Here is an 18,795-nt window from a genome sequence, read left to right on the forward strand (position 1 = left end):
GGCAAAAGAGTGAGACTCTGTCTCAAAAAAAAAAAAATTAATAGGCTTTATTTTTTAGAGCAGTTTTGGGTTCATAGAAAAATGGAACAGAAAGCACAGAGAGTTCCCCATTCCTCCCTGTGCTCACACACCCACAGCCGCCCCCTCTATCAACATGGGCACCAGAGTGCTACATTTGTTACAACTGATAAACCTACACTGACACATTATCAACCAGAGTCCACAGTTTCCCTTAGAGTTTTCCTTTAGAGTTCACTCTTGGGATTGTACCTTCCACAGCTTTGCACAAATCTATAAGGACATGTATCCACCATTATAACCCTATATATACACAGTAGTTTCACTGCCCTAAACGTCCTCGTGCTTTGCCTAGTCATCCTTCCCTCGCCCCTAAACCCTGACCACCACTGATCTCTTTATTGCCTTAGTCGTTTTGCCTTTTCCAGAACATCATATAGTTGGAATCATATAGTATGTGGCCTTTTCAGATTGGCTTCTTTCACTGAATAACACACGTCAGTTTCCTCCATGTCTCTTTGTGGCTTGAGGGCTCGTTTCTTTTCAGTGGAGGTAGCACAGTTTGTCCACTCGCCTACTGAAGGAGATCTTGGCTGCTTCCAGGTTTTGGCTATCAAAAATAAAGCTGCTATAAACATCCGTGTGCAGGTTGTCGTGTGGACGTAAGTTTTCAACTCTAGTAGAAATGTAGTTTTAAGAGGTCACTGTGGATTTGGTGGGAGGAACTCAGGGAAGAGCCTGGATCCTTGAAAAATGCCTCTTCGGTGAGGCTCTCTCTGAAGGTGGGGACAGGGGCTATGTGGGTGGTGGCCTGTGTCTGGCACAGTAAGAGCCACCCATGGGGAGATGTGGAGGTTCTCCCAGCAGGTCCCTTCGAAGACCCTGTCCCCAGCTTCACCAGGCTCCGTCTACCACTCGCTGCTGCCTCCCAACACCTGGGAGGCACCGCCCCCCACAATAGCTCAGGAGGCTGAATGGGAGAAGTTGCTGTGCTTCTCCTGGTGGGTTCTGAAGTAGAGAGAACCTGGGCTCAAATCCCACCTTTGCTACTCACTTGGACCTGCATTCTTCTCTGCAAGATGGGTGATAGGATATACCACACAGGGGTTTGGTGACACTTAGTATGGAAAGTGTCAGTTACACGCGGAGGCTTATGAATGGTGGCTGTTGTCATTTTTGTTAGGAAAGACCTGCTTTCGCCAGACCCCACTGTAGATGAATTGGAAGGAGGGGGGGCCTGCTGTGGCCCAACTCGTTTCCAGCCTCTACTGTAGGCTCTCAGGGAACTCACATGGCCTAGCGTTGAGCCCTGGCCTCAGGGTCCCCTTCATCACCAGGACCAGCCAGGTAGATGCTGCGGGGGGCGGGGGGGGGCGCTCTCGGACCATGAGCTATTGGGGATGCTCTGAGGAGTGCACCTGTGAGAGGGTGAGAGCAGGGAGGCACTGGCACTGACTCCGCCCCCCCGGGGTCCTCGAGCCCAATACTCAGTGGTTTCCATTTTGATTGTTTCTCAGAATTGGGGCCTCCCTTGAAATGTGGGACCCCTTCCTCACTAGAACTAATATGATCAGTAGTGGTTACAGCTTCTGTTGATTGAATTGCTCCTCTGTGCTGGAAACTTAGATGCATTATTTCATTTAATCAAGAATTTATTTGGCAAACATGTATCAAGGGCCTGCTACTGCCAAGCACTGTTCTAAGTGGGAGACAGAAAATAAACAAGTCAGCCACATGAAAAACATACCTAATGAAAAATTGTAGGGGAAAAGAAGGAATGAGTCAGGAGGCTAGGAAAGATAATTCCAGGGAAGACCTGCCAGGAGGGTGTGACATTTGATTTATGACTGAAACTATCAACCACCAGGAGCAAAGCATTGCCCCAGAGAAAGAGCCTGTGCAATGAGTGAGTGTTTCACACTCACAGGCCAGAGTGGCTGGTGCGGTGGAGGGAGGAGGAAAGAGGGAGGACAGGTGGGGACTGGAGGGTTGTAGGAGAGTCCTGGGCCTCTGTGAAACTCCCCAGATGCCTGCCTGGGCCAGAACTGTGCTCCTATGGGAAACAACGGGAATTCCACTAAGGATCGCTTTTGTTATGCTTGAAGTTGAACTTAACTGTCCACAAAACCGTGAGCTCTTTGAGGGAAAGGACTGCCCTGCCCCTGCTGCCATGATCCACAGCTGTTGCTCATTAGGGGCTTCTTCATACTCAGTAAGTGACTCAACCCTAGGAGGTGGGAGGGAAATGAGGCCTGGGGGGCTATGATATGAACCCTGATGTACAGGGGTAAACAGTGTCCTCCAAAGATTCATGTCCACCTGGAACCTCAGAATGTGACTTTATTTGGAATAGGGTCTTTGTGACTAGTTAAGGTCAGGTCATACTCGGTTAAGGCGGGCCCTTAAGTCCAACATGACTGGTGTCCTTACAACACACAGAGACACAGTGGAGAGACAGCCACATGAAGACGGAGGAAGAACTTGGAGTTTTGCTGCTGCGAGCCAAGGAAGTCCAGGGATTGCTGGCAACCACCAAAAGCTAGGAAAAAGCAAGGCAGGATTCTCCCCTACAGCCTTTGGAGGGAGCATGGCCCTGCCACCATCCTGATTTCAGACTGCGGGCCTACAGAACTGAGAGAGAATAAATTCCTGTTGTGTAAGCCACCCAGTTTGCGGCACTTTGTTAGGCCAGCCCTAGAAAACTAACACTTGCTCAGGGTCACCCAGAAGTCAGCACCCGTATGCAAACCCAGTTTTTCTGCTTCCAGAGCATGAGATTTCCCCACGAATTTCTACTAATAAAGTGTTTTTAAATGCAAATGCTTCAGGGTAGGTGCACAGACATTCATTTACTCAGCAAATATTTATTCAGTGCCTACTACCGGCCAGGGGTAGTTCTAGGTTCTGGAAAATCCTGTTCCTGCTTACAGCGTATTAGAGGGAGGACCCCCCCCAAAAGATACAGTAGGTCAGATGGTGGAAAGACCTATAGAGACATAGAACCCGGGATGAGGGGCAATTCAGATGCATGTGTATGTTGGTGGGGAGGAGGAGCTGCTATTTCATGCTAGATGCTCAGGGATCCTCTGACAGGTGGCTTTTAAATGCCGCAGGCAGAGGGAACGGCAAATGCAAAGGCCTGGTGGCGGGGACGTGCTGGGCCGGCAGGAGGCCGGCGTGGCTGGAGAGAAGCGTGCAGAGGTCACAGAGCTTGGGGAACGAGCTCGAAGAGGAAGCGGAGGCCACAGAGGACCTGCAGGGTTCCTCCGTGCCCTGGCAGTGCTCTGGGTGGCGCCACACCCAACATGGCGGCCACGCGGGGCCTGCCTGCGGGCGAGCGGAAGTGCGTGTCGGCGGGCGCCGGAAGTAGCCGGAGGCCCCGCCCCTGCCGGGGTCTCTGTAGAACCGCGGCCGCGCCGGCTTCGAGCATCCCTGGCCCGGCAGGCTGGAGGCCCCGGGGCTTCGGCTCCGGCGGCCGCGGCACTGCCCGCCCGCGACATGGCCAGCTCCGGAGAGGTACAGCCCGCGCCTTTCTCCCCTCTGCTCCTACCTCGGCGGCCTCAGCCCCCCAGGTTCTTCTCGTCCCGACCCCGGTCCCCATGCGTCCTTTCTGTCCGGACCCCTACCCCACTCCGTCCTCCCGATCCGGACCCCGGCCTTGCTCCTGGTCCCATCCTTGCCCCATTCCGCCCCCCAGGCCCTTCCTCTGCCTCCCCAGGCACACGCTGTGTCCCTCCTCAGCTTTCCATCCCTTTCCCAGTCCCACATTCCTGACCGCCAGAGTTGCTCCCCGCCTCTCTGCCCCCTGAGTTTCTAGGCGCCTCCAGGGCCCTTTCTCCATGCCCCTGTGCCTCGGCTCAGCTCTTTCAGCTCTGGGACGTTCCCCTTCGTGGCCACTTCCCACCGTGTCTTCTATCTCTGAATGCTCAGTTTCAGTCCAGCCCCCTTGTCTCTGGAGCCTGCTTGTTGATTTGGGTTGGGGGTGGTGGTGATGGAGGAAAAGCCGTTTCGCCTGGGGACTTGCAGCTTATCTGGAATTCCTTTCCCAACGTTTCACAAACCTGGGTCCGATGGAGAATCCCACCGCGTCCCCCGTTATGTGGTGCAAGGTATTTTCTCTGCTCACAAGGGTATGGGGGGACTCGATTTCCACTACTGGCTTCTCTTTTGTTGCTTCCTGCCTACCTGGATATCCGTCATCTTGCAGCACTCAGACCGTTTTGGCACATTTCTAAGTTTTAGGAGCTTGCTTGGGTTCTAGAGAACGAGTGTGAGAGGTTCAAGTGTTTTCTGTAGAGTGGATGGGGCATGAGTGTGTGGAAGGTGGCCTGGGCTTGCTGACTGTTCTCTTCAGCCCCAGTGGCTCCTTGATTGACAGGGAAGGGTGTGTGGCCCAACTGCAGACTGATGATAGGATTGAAGGGCCAGACAACTCCAGCTCCCGGAGGAAGAGTTCTGGAGTAGCCTGGCTGTGTTAGCAGATTCCAGTTAGCTGTGTGTGCCTTGGGGAGGTGGGTGGGTCTGGTACCCTGGTCTTACGGAGTCCTGGCTCCTAGGCCCCTCTGTCCGATTAAGCACATGGGGGTGACCTGGCTGTTGAGGCCTGCTTCTTGTTGGCATTGCAGATACCTCTTAGGCTGAGAAGGAGAGAGGTGAGTCTAGTTCTGTCCTGAATGTGGAGATCAAGGTCTCTTTTTCTGGGACAAATTATTTATTTATTGAGACATAATTCACATACTACAAAATTCACACTTTTGAAGTGTACAATTCAGTGATTTTTTTTAAAAAAAACTATATTCACAAGGTTGTGCAGCCATCCCCCCTCTCTTTGATTCCAGAATGGGGTGTCTGATTTTTTTTTTTTTTTGAAACAGAGACTCACTCTCTTGCCTGGGGCGAGTGCCGTGGCGTCAGCTTAGCTCACAGCAACCTCAAACTCCTGGGCTCAAGCAATCCTTCTGCCTCAGCCTCCCGAGTAGCTGGGACCACAGGCACGCGCCACCATGCCCGGCTAATTTTTTCTACCTATATTTTTAGCTGTCCAATTAATTTCTTTCCATTTTTTGGTAGAGACGGGGTCTCGCTCTTGCTCAGGCTGGTCTCGAACTCCTGAGCTCAGAACAATCCGCCCGCCTCGGCCTCCCAGAGTGCTAGGATTACAGGCGTGAGCCACCAGGCCCGACCTGGGGTGTCTGATTTTGAAAATCATTGCTGACTTTAAAAATAAAGAGTTTAATGAATAACTAAACTCTTCAAACCACTTTCATGTCGTCATTATAGCCAGGTGGCTCCCAGTGTGCTCGATAAGGATCATCCAGAACTGTTACAAGCACATTCCAGGGCCTGCTTCTCACCCCTGAATTGGAATTTCAGGAGGCTCCAGAAATTTGGTACCGACCTGTCAGGAAGGCTCAGCCACCCTTTCTTGGTGTTGGAGGGAAAGACAGTTCCTGGCTTAGCACATCGGGCCCTGCTTTCTGCATTGCTTGCCCTCTGACTTTGGGTTAGTTACCTGGGTTTTTTTTTTAAGATGGAGGATGAGTCTGTCTCAGTTTCCCCTGTGGTTGACAACACATTTTCTGAGAGACAGATGGAAGTGAGTATGAGTTTATTTGGGTATGTGTGGAGGTAGGCATATTTGGGCCACGTTTTTATTTCACAGATTAAGAAACTTGGTCTGAGTGTGGTGGCTCTTGCTTGTAATTCCAGCACTTTGGGAGGCTGAGGCAGGAGGGTAACTTTAGGCCAGCAGTTCGAGACCAGCCTGGGTAACATATGGAGACCCCGTCTCTACGAAAAATAGAAAAATTAGTTAGGCGAGGTCGCCCATGCCTCCAGTCCCAGCTATTGGGGAGGCTGAGGCAGGAGGATTGCTTAAGGCCAGGAGTTTGAGGCTGCAGTGAGCTATGATGATGCCAGTGCACTCTAGCCTGAGTGACAGAGCAAGACCCTGCTTCAACAACAACAACAAAAAGAAACTTGGAGGCCCATTCCCTCCCTCTTGTCATCCTGGTGGACACCCCTGGTTTGTTGTTGCTTCTCCAGAGCTTGCAACCTTTTGTGGGTGCAAAAGGTAGTCATTTACCAAAGTTGTCTCAGGAAACCTAAGTTCCAGAGAAATGGCTCAGTTGTTACAAACCCAGCGGCCACCTTCCAGGATTAGCTGGCTGGAGATTCAGGGGGTTGGGGGCCATCATGAGCTGCTGCCCAGCCGGCTTCTCTCCTCCCGGCCAGCTTCCCCTGCCCAGCCTGTGTGCTGCTGGCCTTGCCACAGCATTTGGGGTCTGGCCTGAGACGAAACTTCTCTTTTATTTAGGGCACAGCATGTGGAAAAAGTGATCCTGTGGAATGTGCTGAGGCTGGATGGAGGGAGCTGGGATTTAATTCTTGGTGCATTCTCTCTCTCTCTCTTTCTTTCTTTCTTTTTTTTTTAATTCTTGTCATTTCTAGGTGGTTTTAAGAAAAATTCAGCATAGTAGCATAACTGGAAATTATATGATGCTGGAGTGGAGTTTTTTTAATAATGTTTTGCTCTTGTTCTTCCTCTTACCTATGAGAGCACTCCAGTGGCGTTCTTACTTCATAAATGTACAAATTAGGGATGGGGGTTGCGGCTCAGGCCACTCAATGGGAGTCAAACCCAGTCTTGTAATTTCACAGCCGCAGGTCCTCTGCAGAGCCCTGTTTGCCAAGATCTCCTGATAGGGGTTGTCCCTGGTTCTAATAGAAGTTATCCCTGGTTCTGATAAGGATCGTCGCTGGTTCAGGAGCCTGTCCCTTGGGGATGGATTCCACAGGTCTAGGCTGGGAATCTGGTTGTTACGAGGTGCCTGGGTGATCCCCTGGACTGTTCTCTGGGAAATACTGTGTGACGGGAGAGCCATTGGACCCAGAATATGACCCAGCACAGCTGTGGACTTGGGTCTGAGGGCTGCCCTCTGCCCTTGTGACAGAGGAAGGAAGAAGACAGGTTGGGGGGAAGGGGAGGGCAGGTGAAGCAGGGCAGGTGGAAGAGTCAATGCTGTCAAGATAAGTTCTTGACCCTCTGACCCTCGTGATAAATATACTCTCTGACTTGGCCATGTTCTTTGGTGTCCGATGTAGCTTTCTCTTTTGGAGAATGGAGGATGATTCTTTAAACACCCCTGGACACCTATCTAGGGCCTGGCGAGGGCCCATTGGGACAGGGCGAAAGGGCTGCACAGTCGGCATTCCCAGGAAACCTCCAACGCCTGCGTGGGGTGTGCAGATAGGCTTTTCCCCCACGGCCCTCACGGTTGCCATGACAGCAGCAGGGCTTTCCAAAACTCAGAGTTTCCATCCATGCAAATATGTACAGGAGCAGGGTGGAAAACAGAGCAGGCTGGAGGTGAGGGTCGTGTAGACACAGTTGCTGGGGAGGCAGCAGGGGGTGTTTCTGGGGCCCTAGAGAGAGGAGCAGCCTGGAGGAGGCAGGAGGAGCCCGAGGTGGGAGTGCTGGGACTGTGTAGGGACTCATCCCCCACGAACCCTCCTTAGTAAAGTCTTCCGTATTCCTTTGTCCTTGATTTGGGGATTTCATATCACATTAGCGTGGGTCCAGTCCCTCTCCTCTTGGTGTACAAGTCAAAAAGACATTGAGCATTTGGACCAAAGCTCACGTTAGGGAAGAACACCTGGTAGCTTGCTGGATAGCTGCAGCAGAGCAAGTGAAATCTACAGATATCTTATTGGAAATGGCAACATGAGTCTCTAACCAGAAAATATGAAAAATAGAGATAAATTGTAGAGTTCCTATTATTTATTACTGATTTTAAGATTTGAAAACCTCATTAGTCTAGTAGATACTGTTTCTTCTTTTTTTTTTTTTTTTTGAGACAGAGTCTCACTGTGTTGCCCGGGCTAGAGTGCCGTGGCGTGGTCTTAGCTCACAGCAACCTCAAACTCCTGGGCTCAAGCAATCCTCCTGCCTCAGCCTCCCGAGTAGCTGGGACTACAGGCATGCGCCACCATGCCCGGCTAGTTTTTTCTATATGTTTTTAGTTGTCCAATTAATTTCTTTCTATTTTTAGTAGAGACGGGGTCTCGCTCTTGCTCAGGCTGGTTTCGAACTCCTGAGCTCAAACAATCCGCCCACCTCGGCCTCCCAGAGAGCTAGGATTACAGGCGTGAGCCACTGCACCCGGCCGATACTGTTTCTTCTTTATAAGGACTTGTGTAGTTTTATTCTCAGTGGCGGTTCCTCTACTTTTGCTTACCCTTAATGGCAGTGCTGAAACAGCTACTGTTGTCAGACCTTGTTCTAAGGACTTGATGTGTGATAACTCATTTAGCTGTTACGGCAGCCCTGCGAGGTGAAGACAGTCTTACTGTCCTTGGTAACTAATTTCCTTCCTTCGTTCCTTCCTTCGTTCGTTCCTTCCTTCCTTCCTTCCTTCCCTCCCTCCTTCCCTCCCTTCCTTCCTTCCTTCCCTCCCTCCTTCCCTCCCTCCTTCCCTCCTTCCTTCCCTTCTTCCCTCCTTCCCTCCCTAACTCCCTCCCTCGAGATCTCACTGTGTTGCCCAGGCTGGCCTTGAACTCCTGGGCTCATGTGATCCTCCTGCTTCAGGCTCCTGAGCAGCTGGGACTACAGGCGTGCGCCACTGCACCTGGCTCTCAATAAGTTTCTTGATAGAATACTCCTTCCGAAGGGTTTTCAAGAATATATTAATAGCTTGATGTCTGGGACAGAGTCAGGGACTAGAGGCTTTCAACAGTGGAGAACCTTGGTGAATGGTTACATTGTTGAGCCTAAAATCATGCCACAGTTGACTGGCGGTCTTTAGTAGGAAAAACCTCTTTTAAACACATAATGATCTTTTTACTAATCTTTTACTTTTGAAGATAGATCCTGGTTTGCAGATCTAAAAAGAAGTTTTGAAGCATCTCATGAATTGTTTGCTATGCAGTTAAGATTTTTCATAAAAGCACCTTCTTTTGCCTGGACCATGGTGAGGGCTTCTCTCAGCTTCTCCCCCTGGCTGGGGAGGCCAGGTCGATGGCCGCCTTTGGGGATCCTGTGGGAATTTGGTGTCCCCCTTATTTTCAGGACATGTCCAACGACGATGACACACACCCCGCTGGGATGGCGGGTGGCACCCACCTCCTGGGATTCTCTGACGAGATCCTACTGCACATCCTCAGCCACGTCCCCAGCACAGACCTGATTTTGAACGTCCGGTGCACCTGCCGGAAGCTTGCAGCCCTGTGCCTTGACAAGAGCCTTGTGCACACCGTGTTGCTGCAGAAGGACTATCAGGTGAGGTGGGCGAGGGGACAGGAGATCGGAAACAACCTAGACGTTCACCTTGGAGGACTGGCATAGCCCCGCTGTGCAGCTGACAAAGAAGGGGTCTTGACTGGAGCAGTCTCCAGGATGCACTAAGTGACAGAAGCAAGGGGCAGAACATGTGGATGATATGCCACCTGGGGAGGAGGGTGCAGGTATATGTGGACCTCGTTCTGGGAGGAAACCTAGGGCCTCAGGCCTGCGGGAGGTGGGAGACTTACTTGCCCGTAGATACCTAGGAGTGGCACTGCTGGGTCACAGGATAGGTTTGGAGGTTTCTTGTAAAGGTAAATGCATGGCTCTCCAGGGACACAGTGTGAGGACACCATTTTACACCCCGCCGGCAGTGGGTGAGAGTTCCAGTTGTTCTGTATCCTCACCAACACTCAGTGGTGTCAGTTTTTTCAGTTTTAGCCATTCTAATGGGTGGGACATGGTATCTCATTATGGTTTTACCTTGTGGTTTAACTGATGAAGGATGCTGCCTGTCATGTTTTGTAAAGTGTGTGGGCCATTTTCAGAAGTACCTGTTTTAAGTCTTTTGCCCATTTTTTACAGAGTTGTCTTTTTCTTAGTAAGTTGTGGGATTCTTTATATCTTTTGGATACCAGTCTTTTGTCAGATATATGTATTGTAACTATTATCCCCCATGTTTTTTCCCAGTCTGGCTTGCTGTTTCATTTTAACTGTCTTTTGAAGAGCATAGGTATTAACTTTTGGTGAAGTCCGATTTATTGGTTTTGAGTATGCGCTTTTTGTGTCATTTTGAAGAAATCTTTGTTAAACCTGAGATCATGAGATTTTCTCTTGTGTCTAGAAGTTTTATAATTTTCACTCTTTTTTTTTGAGGGACAAGGTCTTGCTCTCTTGTCCAGTTCTGGAGTACAGTGGCCTGATCATAGCTCACTGCATCCTTGAACATGCCTCAGGCACACACCACCATGCCTGGCTAATTTTTCTATTTATTGTTGAGATGGGGTAGAGATATGGGGTCTTACTGTGTTGCCCAGGCTGGTCTCAGACTCCTGGGTTCAAGCGATCCTCCCACCTCAGCCTCCCAAGTAGCTGGGACTACAGGTGCGTACCACCACGCCAGGCCTATCTGGAACATTTAAAATATGCCTGTCCTTCAGCTGCCTAGTCCCATGTGTAGACCTTTCCTTCAGAGAAGGAATCCTGTGTGCTGAAGCCTGTTGTATGCCGATGCTCGATGCAGCGTTGTTCACCATAGGGCTACGCTGGAAATAGCCACGGCGTCCTGCTGTAGGTGACTGGCTGCTGTGCTCCCGACTGGGCATTTCATGGTTCACCTAAGCCAGTCCGAGCTAGATTCATGAGCAATATGTAAGGATGAGAAAGAAAACAGCTTCGTGGGGCCCGATTCCAGCTCTGCAATATGTGTCAGAGAGATGGGGCCACACCCTGGGCAGCCTCCCTGTGCTGTCTCCCGCGGGAGGCTTTTGTGGGTGCTCAGGCTCCTCAGCTAGGGACCGTTTCTTCTTCTTTTTTTAAATGCTTTATTTATTTTTTTTTTTTTTGAGACAGAGTCTCACTCTGTTGCCCTGGCTAGAGTGCCGTGGCGTCATCCTAGCTCACAGCAACCTCAAACTCCTGGGCTCAAGCGATCCTCCTGCCTCAGCCTCCCGAGTAGCTGGGACTACAGGCATGCGCCACCATGCCCGGCTAATTTTTTCTATACATTTTTAGTTGTCCAATTAATTTCTTTCTAATTTTAGTAGAGATGGGGTCTCGCTCTTGCTCAGGCTGGTTTCGAACTCCTGAGCTCAAACAATCCGCCCGCCTCGGCCTCCCAGAGAGCTAGGATTACAGGCATGAGCCACCGCTCCCGGCCTCGTCTTAATCATTTTTAAGTGTGCAGTTCAGTGGCCGTAAGCACATTTCACAATGTTGTGTAACTGTCACCACCATCTGTCTCTGGAACTTTTTCACCGTCTGAAACTGGAACCATTAAGCAACAACTTCCCACTGTCCTCTCCCCTGGCCCCTGGTAGCTTCTAGTCTACCATCTGTTTCTGTGGATTTGCCTGTCGTAGGCACTTCATGTCAGTGGAATCGTGCAGCATTGACCTTTTGTGCCTGGCTTCTCTCACCCAGCGTCATGTTTAAGTTCGTCCATGTTGTAGCAGGTGTTGGAACTTCGTTCCTTTCTGTGGTTGAATGATATTTATTCCACTGTATGGATAGACTGCATTTTGTTCGTCCATTCATCTGTTAATGGATGTTTGGGTGGTTTCCACCTTTGGGTTATTGTGGATCATGGGCGGGTGGGTGTCTGTGTGAATCCCAGTCTCAGTTCCTTTGGTTGTGTACCCTGGAGTGGCACTGCCCTGTCATGTGGTTCTGCTGCCCACTGCCCCATGGCGGGGCGCTCTTGACTGTCGGCTTGAGCTAAGCGTGTGGGAAGGGGTGGGGACTGGCTTCCCCTCTCTGCTGGAGGCTGGAGCTGTGCCTCTGCAGGGCCCGCGTGGCTCCCTGACTGTCGTGGGGGAGCGTGGGGGGAGTCTGCATGCTGAGGGTTGAAGGAGACGCCCAGCTACCTTCAGCTCCTTCCCTTCTTCCTGCCCCGCCCCATCCTGCAGGCCAATGAGGACAAGGTGAAGCAGCTGGTGAAGGAGATTGGCCGGGACATCCAGCAGCTGAGCTTGGCCGGCTGCTACTGGCTGTCCGGCTCCACCGTGGAGCACGTGGCCCGCTGCCGCAGCCTGGTCAAAGTGAACCTCTCGGGCTGCCACCTCACCTCCCTGCGCCTCTCCAAGATGCTCTCGGCCTTGCAACACCTGCGCTCCCTGGCCATCGACGTGAGCCCTGGCTTCGACGCCAGCCAGCTGAGCGGCGAGTGCAAGGCCACACTGAGCCGTGTCCGGGAGCTCAAGCAGACACTGTTCACGCCCTCCTATGGCGTGGTGCCCTGCTGCACCAGCCTCGAGAAGCTGCTGCTCTACTTCGAGATCCTGGACCGCACGCGCGAGGGGGCCATCCTCTCGGGCCAGCTCATGGTGGGCCAGAGCAACGTGCCCCACTACCAGAACCTGCGGGTCTTCTATGCCCGCCTGGCCCCGGGCTACATCAACCAGGAGGTGGTGCGGCTGTACCTGGCCGTGCTCAGCGACCGCACGCCTGAGAACCTCCACGCCTTCCTCATCTCTGTCCCTGGCAGTTTTGCTGAGAGTGGGGCCACCAAGAACCTCTTGGATTCCATGGCCCGCAATGTCGCCTTGGATGCCCTGCAGCTGCCCAAGTCCTGGCTGAACGGCTCATCCCTCCTCCAGCACATGAAGTTCAACAACCCGTTTTACTTCAGCTTCAGCAGGTGCACCCTGTCCGGTGGCCACTTAATCCAGCGGGTTATCAACGGTGGCAAGGACCTCCGGAGCCTGGCCAGCCTGAACCTCAGTGGCTGCGTCCACTGCCTCTCCCCGGACTCCCTGCTCCGCAAGGCAGAGGACGATATTGACAGCAGCATCCTAGAGACATTGGTGGTGTCCTGCTGCAACCTGCGGCACCTGAACCTCTCGGCCGCCCACCACCACAGCTCTGAGGGCCTGGGCAGGCACCTCTGCCAGCTCCTGGCCCGGCTGCGCCACCTGCGCTCCCTCTCCCTGCCTGTCTGCTCTGTTGCTGACTCGGCACCTCGGGCCGACCGGGTACCCGCCCAGCCTGTGATGCATGCTGTGCCCCGTGGCTTTGGCAAGAAGGTGCGCATAGGCGTGCAGTCCTGCCCCAACCCCTTCTCGGGCCAGACGGTCCCCCAGCCTTCCTCTGTGTTCTGGTCTCTGCTGAAGAACTTGCCCTTTTTGGAACACCTTGAGCTGATCGGGTCCAACTTCTCCTCTGCCATGCCACGCAATGAGCCTGCCATCCGCAACTCCCTCCCTCCCTGCAGCCGGGCGCAGAACGTTGGGGACTCGGAGGTGGCCGCCATTGGCCAGCTGGCCTTCCTGCGGCACCTGACACTGGCCCAGCTGCCCAGTGTGCTGACGGGCTCTGGGCTGGTCAGTATCGGCCTGCAGTGCCAGCAGCTCCAGTCCCTCTCGCTGGCCAACCTGGGCATGATGGGGAAGGTGGTCTACATGCCCGCCCTCTCGGACATGCTGAAGCACTGCAAGCGGCTGAAAGACCTCAGGTGAGGGGCCTGGTCGGTGTCTCCCTGGCCTCTGCTGGCTCTTTGGAGGCCCCTAGAGGCTGGCGGAGGGGAAGTGAGTAGCACGCGTTTGCAGACCTGCCGTGGGCCTGCCTGGTGTCGAGCTCAGAGATGGACGTGACACAGGCCTGTCCTCTAGGAGCCCAGAGGCTGGGGGTCAGGGCCTCGCTGTGTACAAGATGTGGCTCAGGGGCGATCTGGGGAATGCGACAATCTGGTGGAGCTGCGGTGGGGTGCAGGGGGCAGATATCTGAGCTTAATGTCGTCGTCTTTATTTCTTATGGTTATTTGACTGACTGCTACGTACGATGCTGCTGTTGTATGTAATCTCATTTAATCCTTGTAATAATCCTTCAAGGTGGTCAATAATCGTTCCTATACAGCAGAGCTGGTGAGTGGGGAGTCGGGATTTGAACCCATCACCTTCTGGCCCACCTTTTTGGTTTTTAAAGGCGTTAGCCAGGGAACGCAGAGCCAAGGCTTTCTGGAACAGTGAGCAGCATGTGTAGGAGCCCCAGAGGCTTAAAATATGCCGAAGACCAATGGGTTCAGCGTGCCCAGGGCAGAGTGGGGAGGTGGGAGGGAGGAGGAGATAGGTGGGCAGGGTAGGCAGGTGGAGGTGCTGCAGGGCTTCTACCAGAGGGGTCCCTGGCATCCCTGCGGACTGGAGGGACAAGATGGAGAAGACAGGGCTTGGCTTGGGGTCAGGGTGCGGACTTGTGAGGGGCGGAAGGGCCGGGAGTGGGGTAGCAGGACCCATCTGAGGGAGCGGAAGGAGGTGGAACCCACGGGCCTTGGAGGCTGTTGTCAGGGAGAACCAAGCAGAGATGGATTTACACTGAATTATGTGTTGGGGGAAGCATGTTCTCGTGAGGTCCCAGTATTTAAAGGATAAGAAGAATTCGTTAACTTAAAGATATGTTTGAAATCTTGGCGGATAGATCTGATCTTGAAAAATTACCCCAAATGTAGTGAAGGCATCAAGCCCAGTCCCCCGAGGGACTCAGGTCAGGGAGGCAGGAAGGAGGCTTTGGAAAATCAGCCGCTATCTGTGAGTTCCTCGCTGGGGCGTGGTGGGCATGTGAGGCAGCGTCGGGAACATGAATCCTGTCTCAGCCCAAGGGGTGCTTGGACATACGTATCACTGTCCCAGAGTAGTTAGTGTTCACTTTGTGCCTCTGCGTGGGCCAGGCCCCTGAGCCAGGTGCCACCATCTTCCCCATTTCACAGGTGAGGCTGTGGAAGCTCAGAGGAGCAGCTGCGTCTCACCCAGAGAGACGTCTCGACCTTGGCCCTCGAAGCCACACAGAGTGGAGATAAGTGTGTCCTCTGTGAATCTCCCCCATACACCCTGGAAGGGTTGGGCACGGCAGGAAGCCGCCAGACCCGAGTGGAGTGGAGTGGAGGCAGCAAAACACTTTGCTACTCACACCCGGAGCCTTCCAGAGTGGCTCAGCCAGGCTGGACGCTTCCCTCGAGGCCTCTGAGCACAGCGGTGCTGGGACTCCCTGCTGGCCTGAGGGTGAGAAGCCTGGGACCAAACCCAGGCCTCCCAAATGGCAGAGCAGATTGCTCGAAGCATCTGTTTTCTGCCCTTTTGAGCCAATGCATCTGGGTCTGGGGAGGGGCAGCCCCATGCTCCGGCCCCGGCGTCCCAGCCACGGTTGCTCCAAGAGCCGGACTGCCGGCTTTTGAGCATCCCCCGGTTTAGACGTTTGAGTCTAAGTTCATGTCAGTTTTGGGCTCCCTTTTTACGTTAGGGGAAAATACCGTCACCATGTGTAGCTGAACGTGCCACCTCTGACCACAGCAGTCAGTCCCCTTCACCACCTGCCTTTCGGAGCCTTTCTGACCTCCTCCTCAGAGGGTGCCTTCCTCCTCGTCCTCCTCCTCCTCCTCGGTGTCTCTGCAGCTGCCCACAGCCCCTCTCTCTCACTGGCTCATCTCTCTGCAGTGGCTTTTCGCACCCTCTCTCCTCCTGGCTTTCCCCGAGGCCGTGGTGAGGAGCTGCAGGTGGGCCTTGAAGTACCATCTGGAGCCCCTGGGGTCTGCTCCCTGTCACCCTGTTCGCATCTTGCAATTGGGAATCGAAAGTTTCCTAACACAGGGAGCCCACGAGAGCCTGGAGCTCTAACCGGACCAGACTCTGGGCCAAGCCATGTCTGGGTCTGCCGCTCTCGCTGCCGGAATTTTGCTTTCTCACCAACCCAGAAAACCCTGAGCTTCTCCTAACTGAGTCGTTATCAGGGAGTGGTTGATAAAAACAGAAACCAAACAAGGTAAAACAAAGTCCTACATTCTCATAGTTGAAAATGCCAGAGCACTGGAAGGCTGCGATGCACACCGCAGGCCGCGCCCCCAGAGCGGCTTCGCGCAGCCTGCCAGCCGGCAGGCCTGAGCGAGAGTCTGGGGGCTGCGCTGGAGTCCTCGGCTAGTAGGTGGCCTTTGGCTTCGGAGCCAGATGGGGCCAGGGAGGGCACTTGGTAAGAATTGGTCAGGAAGAGGAACAAGAACTGCGAAGGAGGCGCTGGAGGGGGGCGGTGCGTTCTGGAAGACAGAGGAGGAGGTGACTGCGGCGTGTGTACCTTTGAACTTGAGTGCCGTCGGCTTCACCTCTTTCACATGCTCATAGGTCTTGACCCCTTTGACATTCTCAACAACCCCATGAGCGAAGACCCTGTTGTCCCGCTTTATGGAGGAGGAGAGCAAGGCCCCGAGTGTCGGTGAACTTGCCTGGGTCACACGGCTGGTCCGCGCATGTAGCCGGGAGTGTTCCCTGCCTCACAGGGCGACCGGCATTGAATGGGGCAATGCGGCAGCATTTAGTAGTTACTGAGTGGCCTCTGGGGTCTGGCACGTGGTCCCTGTGGCAAAGTGTCTTCCCCAGGAGCAAGGCCCTGCGTACAGCGTGGGGAGGCCTGGAGGACTCGAGATGAATGGGTTTTGTGGGCTGGCCTGAGAACCTGCCCGCCACTCATAATGGCATCTCTGTGCACAAAGTCAAGCCTGTGCCCAGCAGCCGCTAAGAACCACATCTGCTCTGAGCTGGGTACTGCCTGTTCAGAACAAACTCCAGTTTCTAGAACGTGGCCAAATGGCCCTGTTCCTCTGGATTCCTGCCTTCTGCGGCAGGGGAGCCCAGGGAAGCTGGAGTGAAAGGAGCAGGTGGTGCTTGCTCGCCTGTGGGCAGGAGCCGCACGGAAGAAATGGTGTCCAAGGCTCAGGGGAGGCTGGCACACCAGGGATGTTCCTGAGATGGCAGCCCTCGGATCCCAGGTGACGGGCCATTGCAGTCCCCACCATCGTGCTCCAGAGCACTGTGCCTGCCCGGCTCCTGGTAGGGAAGAGATGGTCAGGGACAAGTTGTTCTGGTCCAGGCCTCACGGCTTGGGATTCTCAGATACCTCCATAGCGAGAGGTTTCCAAGTTTGGCAGAAGAGGGCACCTTCTCTTCCCAGACTGATTAAGCCCTGCCTCGTGGTGGAGGGAGGGGGAGAGCATTACCCTGAGTCACCCTGGGCTGCTGTGACCTCGGAACCAGGGCAGCGTCTGGGCGGAAGCAAGAGCCGTCTCAGAGCCAGGCCCTGGCACGCTGTCCCAGGGACACCTCGGAGGCCTGGGCATTGTTCATGGGACCTGTGATCCGAGCGCCCTCTCGTGCCCACAGAGTCACAGGGAGACCCAACCCCCCTGGGGAGTGGGATTTGGAGGCCAGATCCTCAATGCTTGAAAGGTTGAGGGATGGCTGGGAGGAAAAGGGCCACAGCTCCCCGGTGAGGCTGGGCACAGTGGAGACCTCTTCCATATCCCCTGCCCTCCCCGCAAATGCTGCTGGGCACTTGTGGTGCGTCAGCTCTGTCACCATCCTGGGCAGCCTGACCCGGGAGCTGGGAGAAGGTTTGGACGTGCAGTCCCCGCCCATCCAGGCCTCTGAGGGAGCAGGAGTGGACAGGACATTCTCCCACGGGCCCATCCCTGTCTGGAACCCCTGTGGCAGGTGACTTCCTCCAGGGTGGAAGAATCTGGAAGTGGCTGTCCAGTTGAAAAAAGATTAAACAGTGCGTGCGCGCGCGCGCGCACACACACACACACACACACACACACACACACACAGCAGGCACACACGTGCGCTCTGCTGGCTTGGTTTGTAACCCCAGAGGCTTTGCTTGGAGGTCTTGGGCCGGTGGCATAGACCCGTATCGCCACCTAGTGACCGAGGCCACCGCAGCCGTCCTCTGTGCCATCCCCGCCCCCTGCTGTCAGGAGCCTCTCGCTGCTGCCGGGCATGGCGGCCAGCGGGACTGCAGCTCTGCTGCTTCCAGGATCTTTCTGCACCTTCCCACCTCCCGCTTTAAGGTCTGCAGAGGGATGCTTGCTTTAGGATTTTTGTTTTTTTGGTCTGTAAAATATATTGTAATGAAAACACTTCCTCATCATCTTTAAATTAAAATGATTTTCACAGTTTACCAAAGTAAAAAAACCGATTTGCATTTCTCAATCTGAAGCTGCTCTGGCAGGAGGACCTAATTACTTCCTGCTCCACAGGTTTCAGATGCCACGCACCACAGGTCCCCAATGCTCTGGAGTCCTTGTGGCAGCTTCAGGGGCGTGATTCTTAGCAAATTTTTTAAAAAACATTATCATTATTGTTATTTTTGAGAACAGGGTCTCACTCTGTCGTCCAGGAAGGAGTGCAGTGGTGTCATCATAGCTCACTGCAACCTTTAACTTCTGGGCTTAAGTGATCCTCCTGTCTCAGCCTCCCCAGCTGCTGGGACTGTAGGCATGTGCTACTATGCTCGCTTATTTTTTGTAGAGACGGGTCTTGCTATGTAGCCCAGGGTGGTCTCAAACTCCTGGGCTCAAGTGTTCCTCCTGCCTCGGCATCCCGGAGCCCTGGTATTATAGGCCTGAGCTGCTACACCCTCGCCTGTATCAAAGTTTTAACCGGTCACTTTCAGTTTTGCTTTCACTGAAGCATATTCTTGTGAACTTGAAGGGTATGTGCTTTTTCTAATCCAAGCATCTTTATTATATCTTTTTCCCTGTGTGGATGGCTTTTTGTACTTTTTATAATGGTAACCATATGCGGTTTATGCGGGTGCAGGGGGTCCTCACCATACTTTTCATGGTCTGCAGGTGAAGGCTGAAACACTTTACCTGGGATTCTTTTTTTTTTTTTGAGACAGAGTCTCACTGTGTTGCCCGGGCTAGAGTGAGTGCCGTGGCGTCATCCTAGCTCACAGCAACCTCAAACTCCTGGGCTCAAGCGATCCTTCTGCCTCAGCCTCCCGAGTAGCTGGGACTA

The 18,795-nt window shown here is 53.6% G+C and overlaps 1 protein-coding gene across 1 annotated transcript in view; it reads left to right on the top strand.

The window, feature by feature from the left end:
- Nucleotides 1–3,516: 3,516 nt before the first annotated feature.
- The window catches only part of FBXL18 (F-box and leucine-rich repeat protein 18), a 32,040-nt gene continuing 16,761 nt past the window's right edge, over nt 3,517–18,795 (top strand). Inside the window, exons 1-3 of the mRNA XM_012638926.1 lie at nt 3,517–3,534; nt 9,086–9,295; nt 11,926–13,469. Coding sequence (XP_012494380.1) covers nt 3,517–3,534; nt 9,086–9,295; nt 11,926–13,469 — 1,772 coding nt within the window. The remainder of the gene's footprint in view (nt 3,535–9,085; nt 9,296–11,925; nt 13,470–18,795) is intronic.

Source organism: Propithecus coquereli, unplaced genomic scaffold (genome assembly GCF_000956105.1).
Source record: "Propithecus coquereli isolate 6110/MARCELLA unplaced genomic scaffold, Pcoq_1.0 Scaffold137, whole genome shotgun sequence".
Taxonomy (NCBI): Eukaryota; Metazoa; Chordata; class Mammalia; order Primates; family Indriidae; genus Propithecus; species Propithecus coquereli.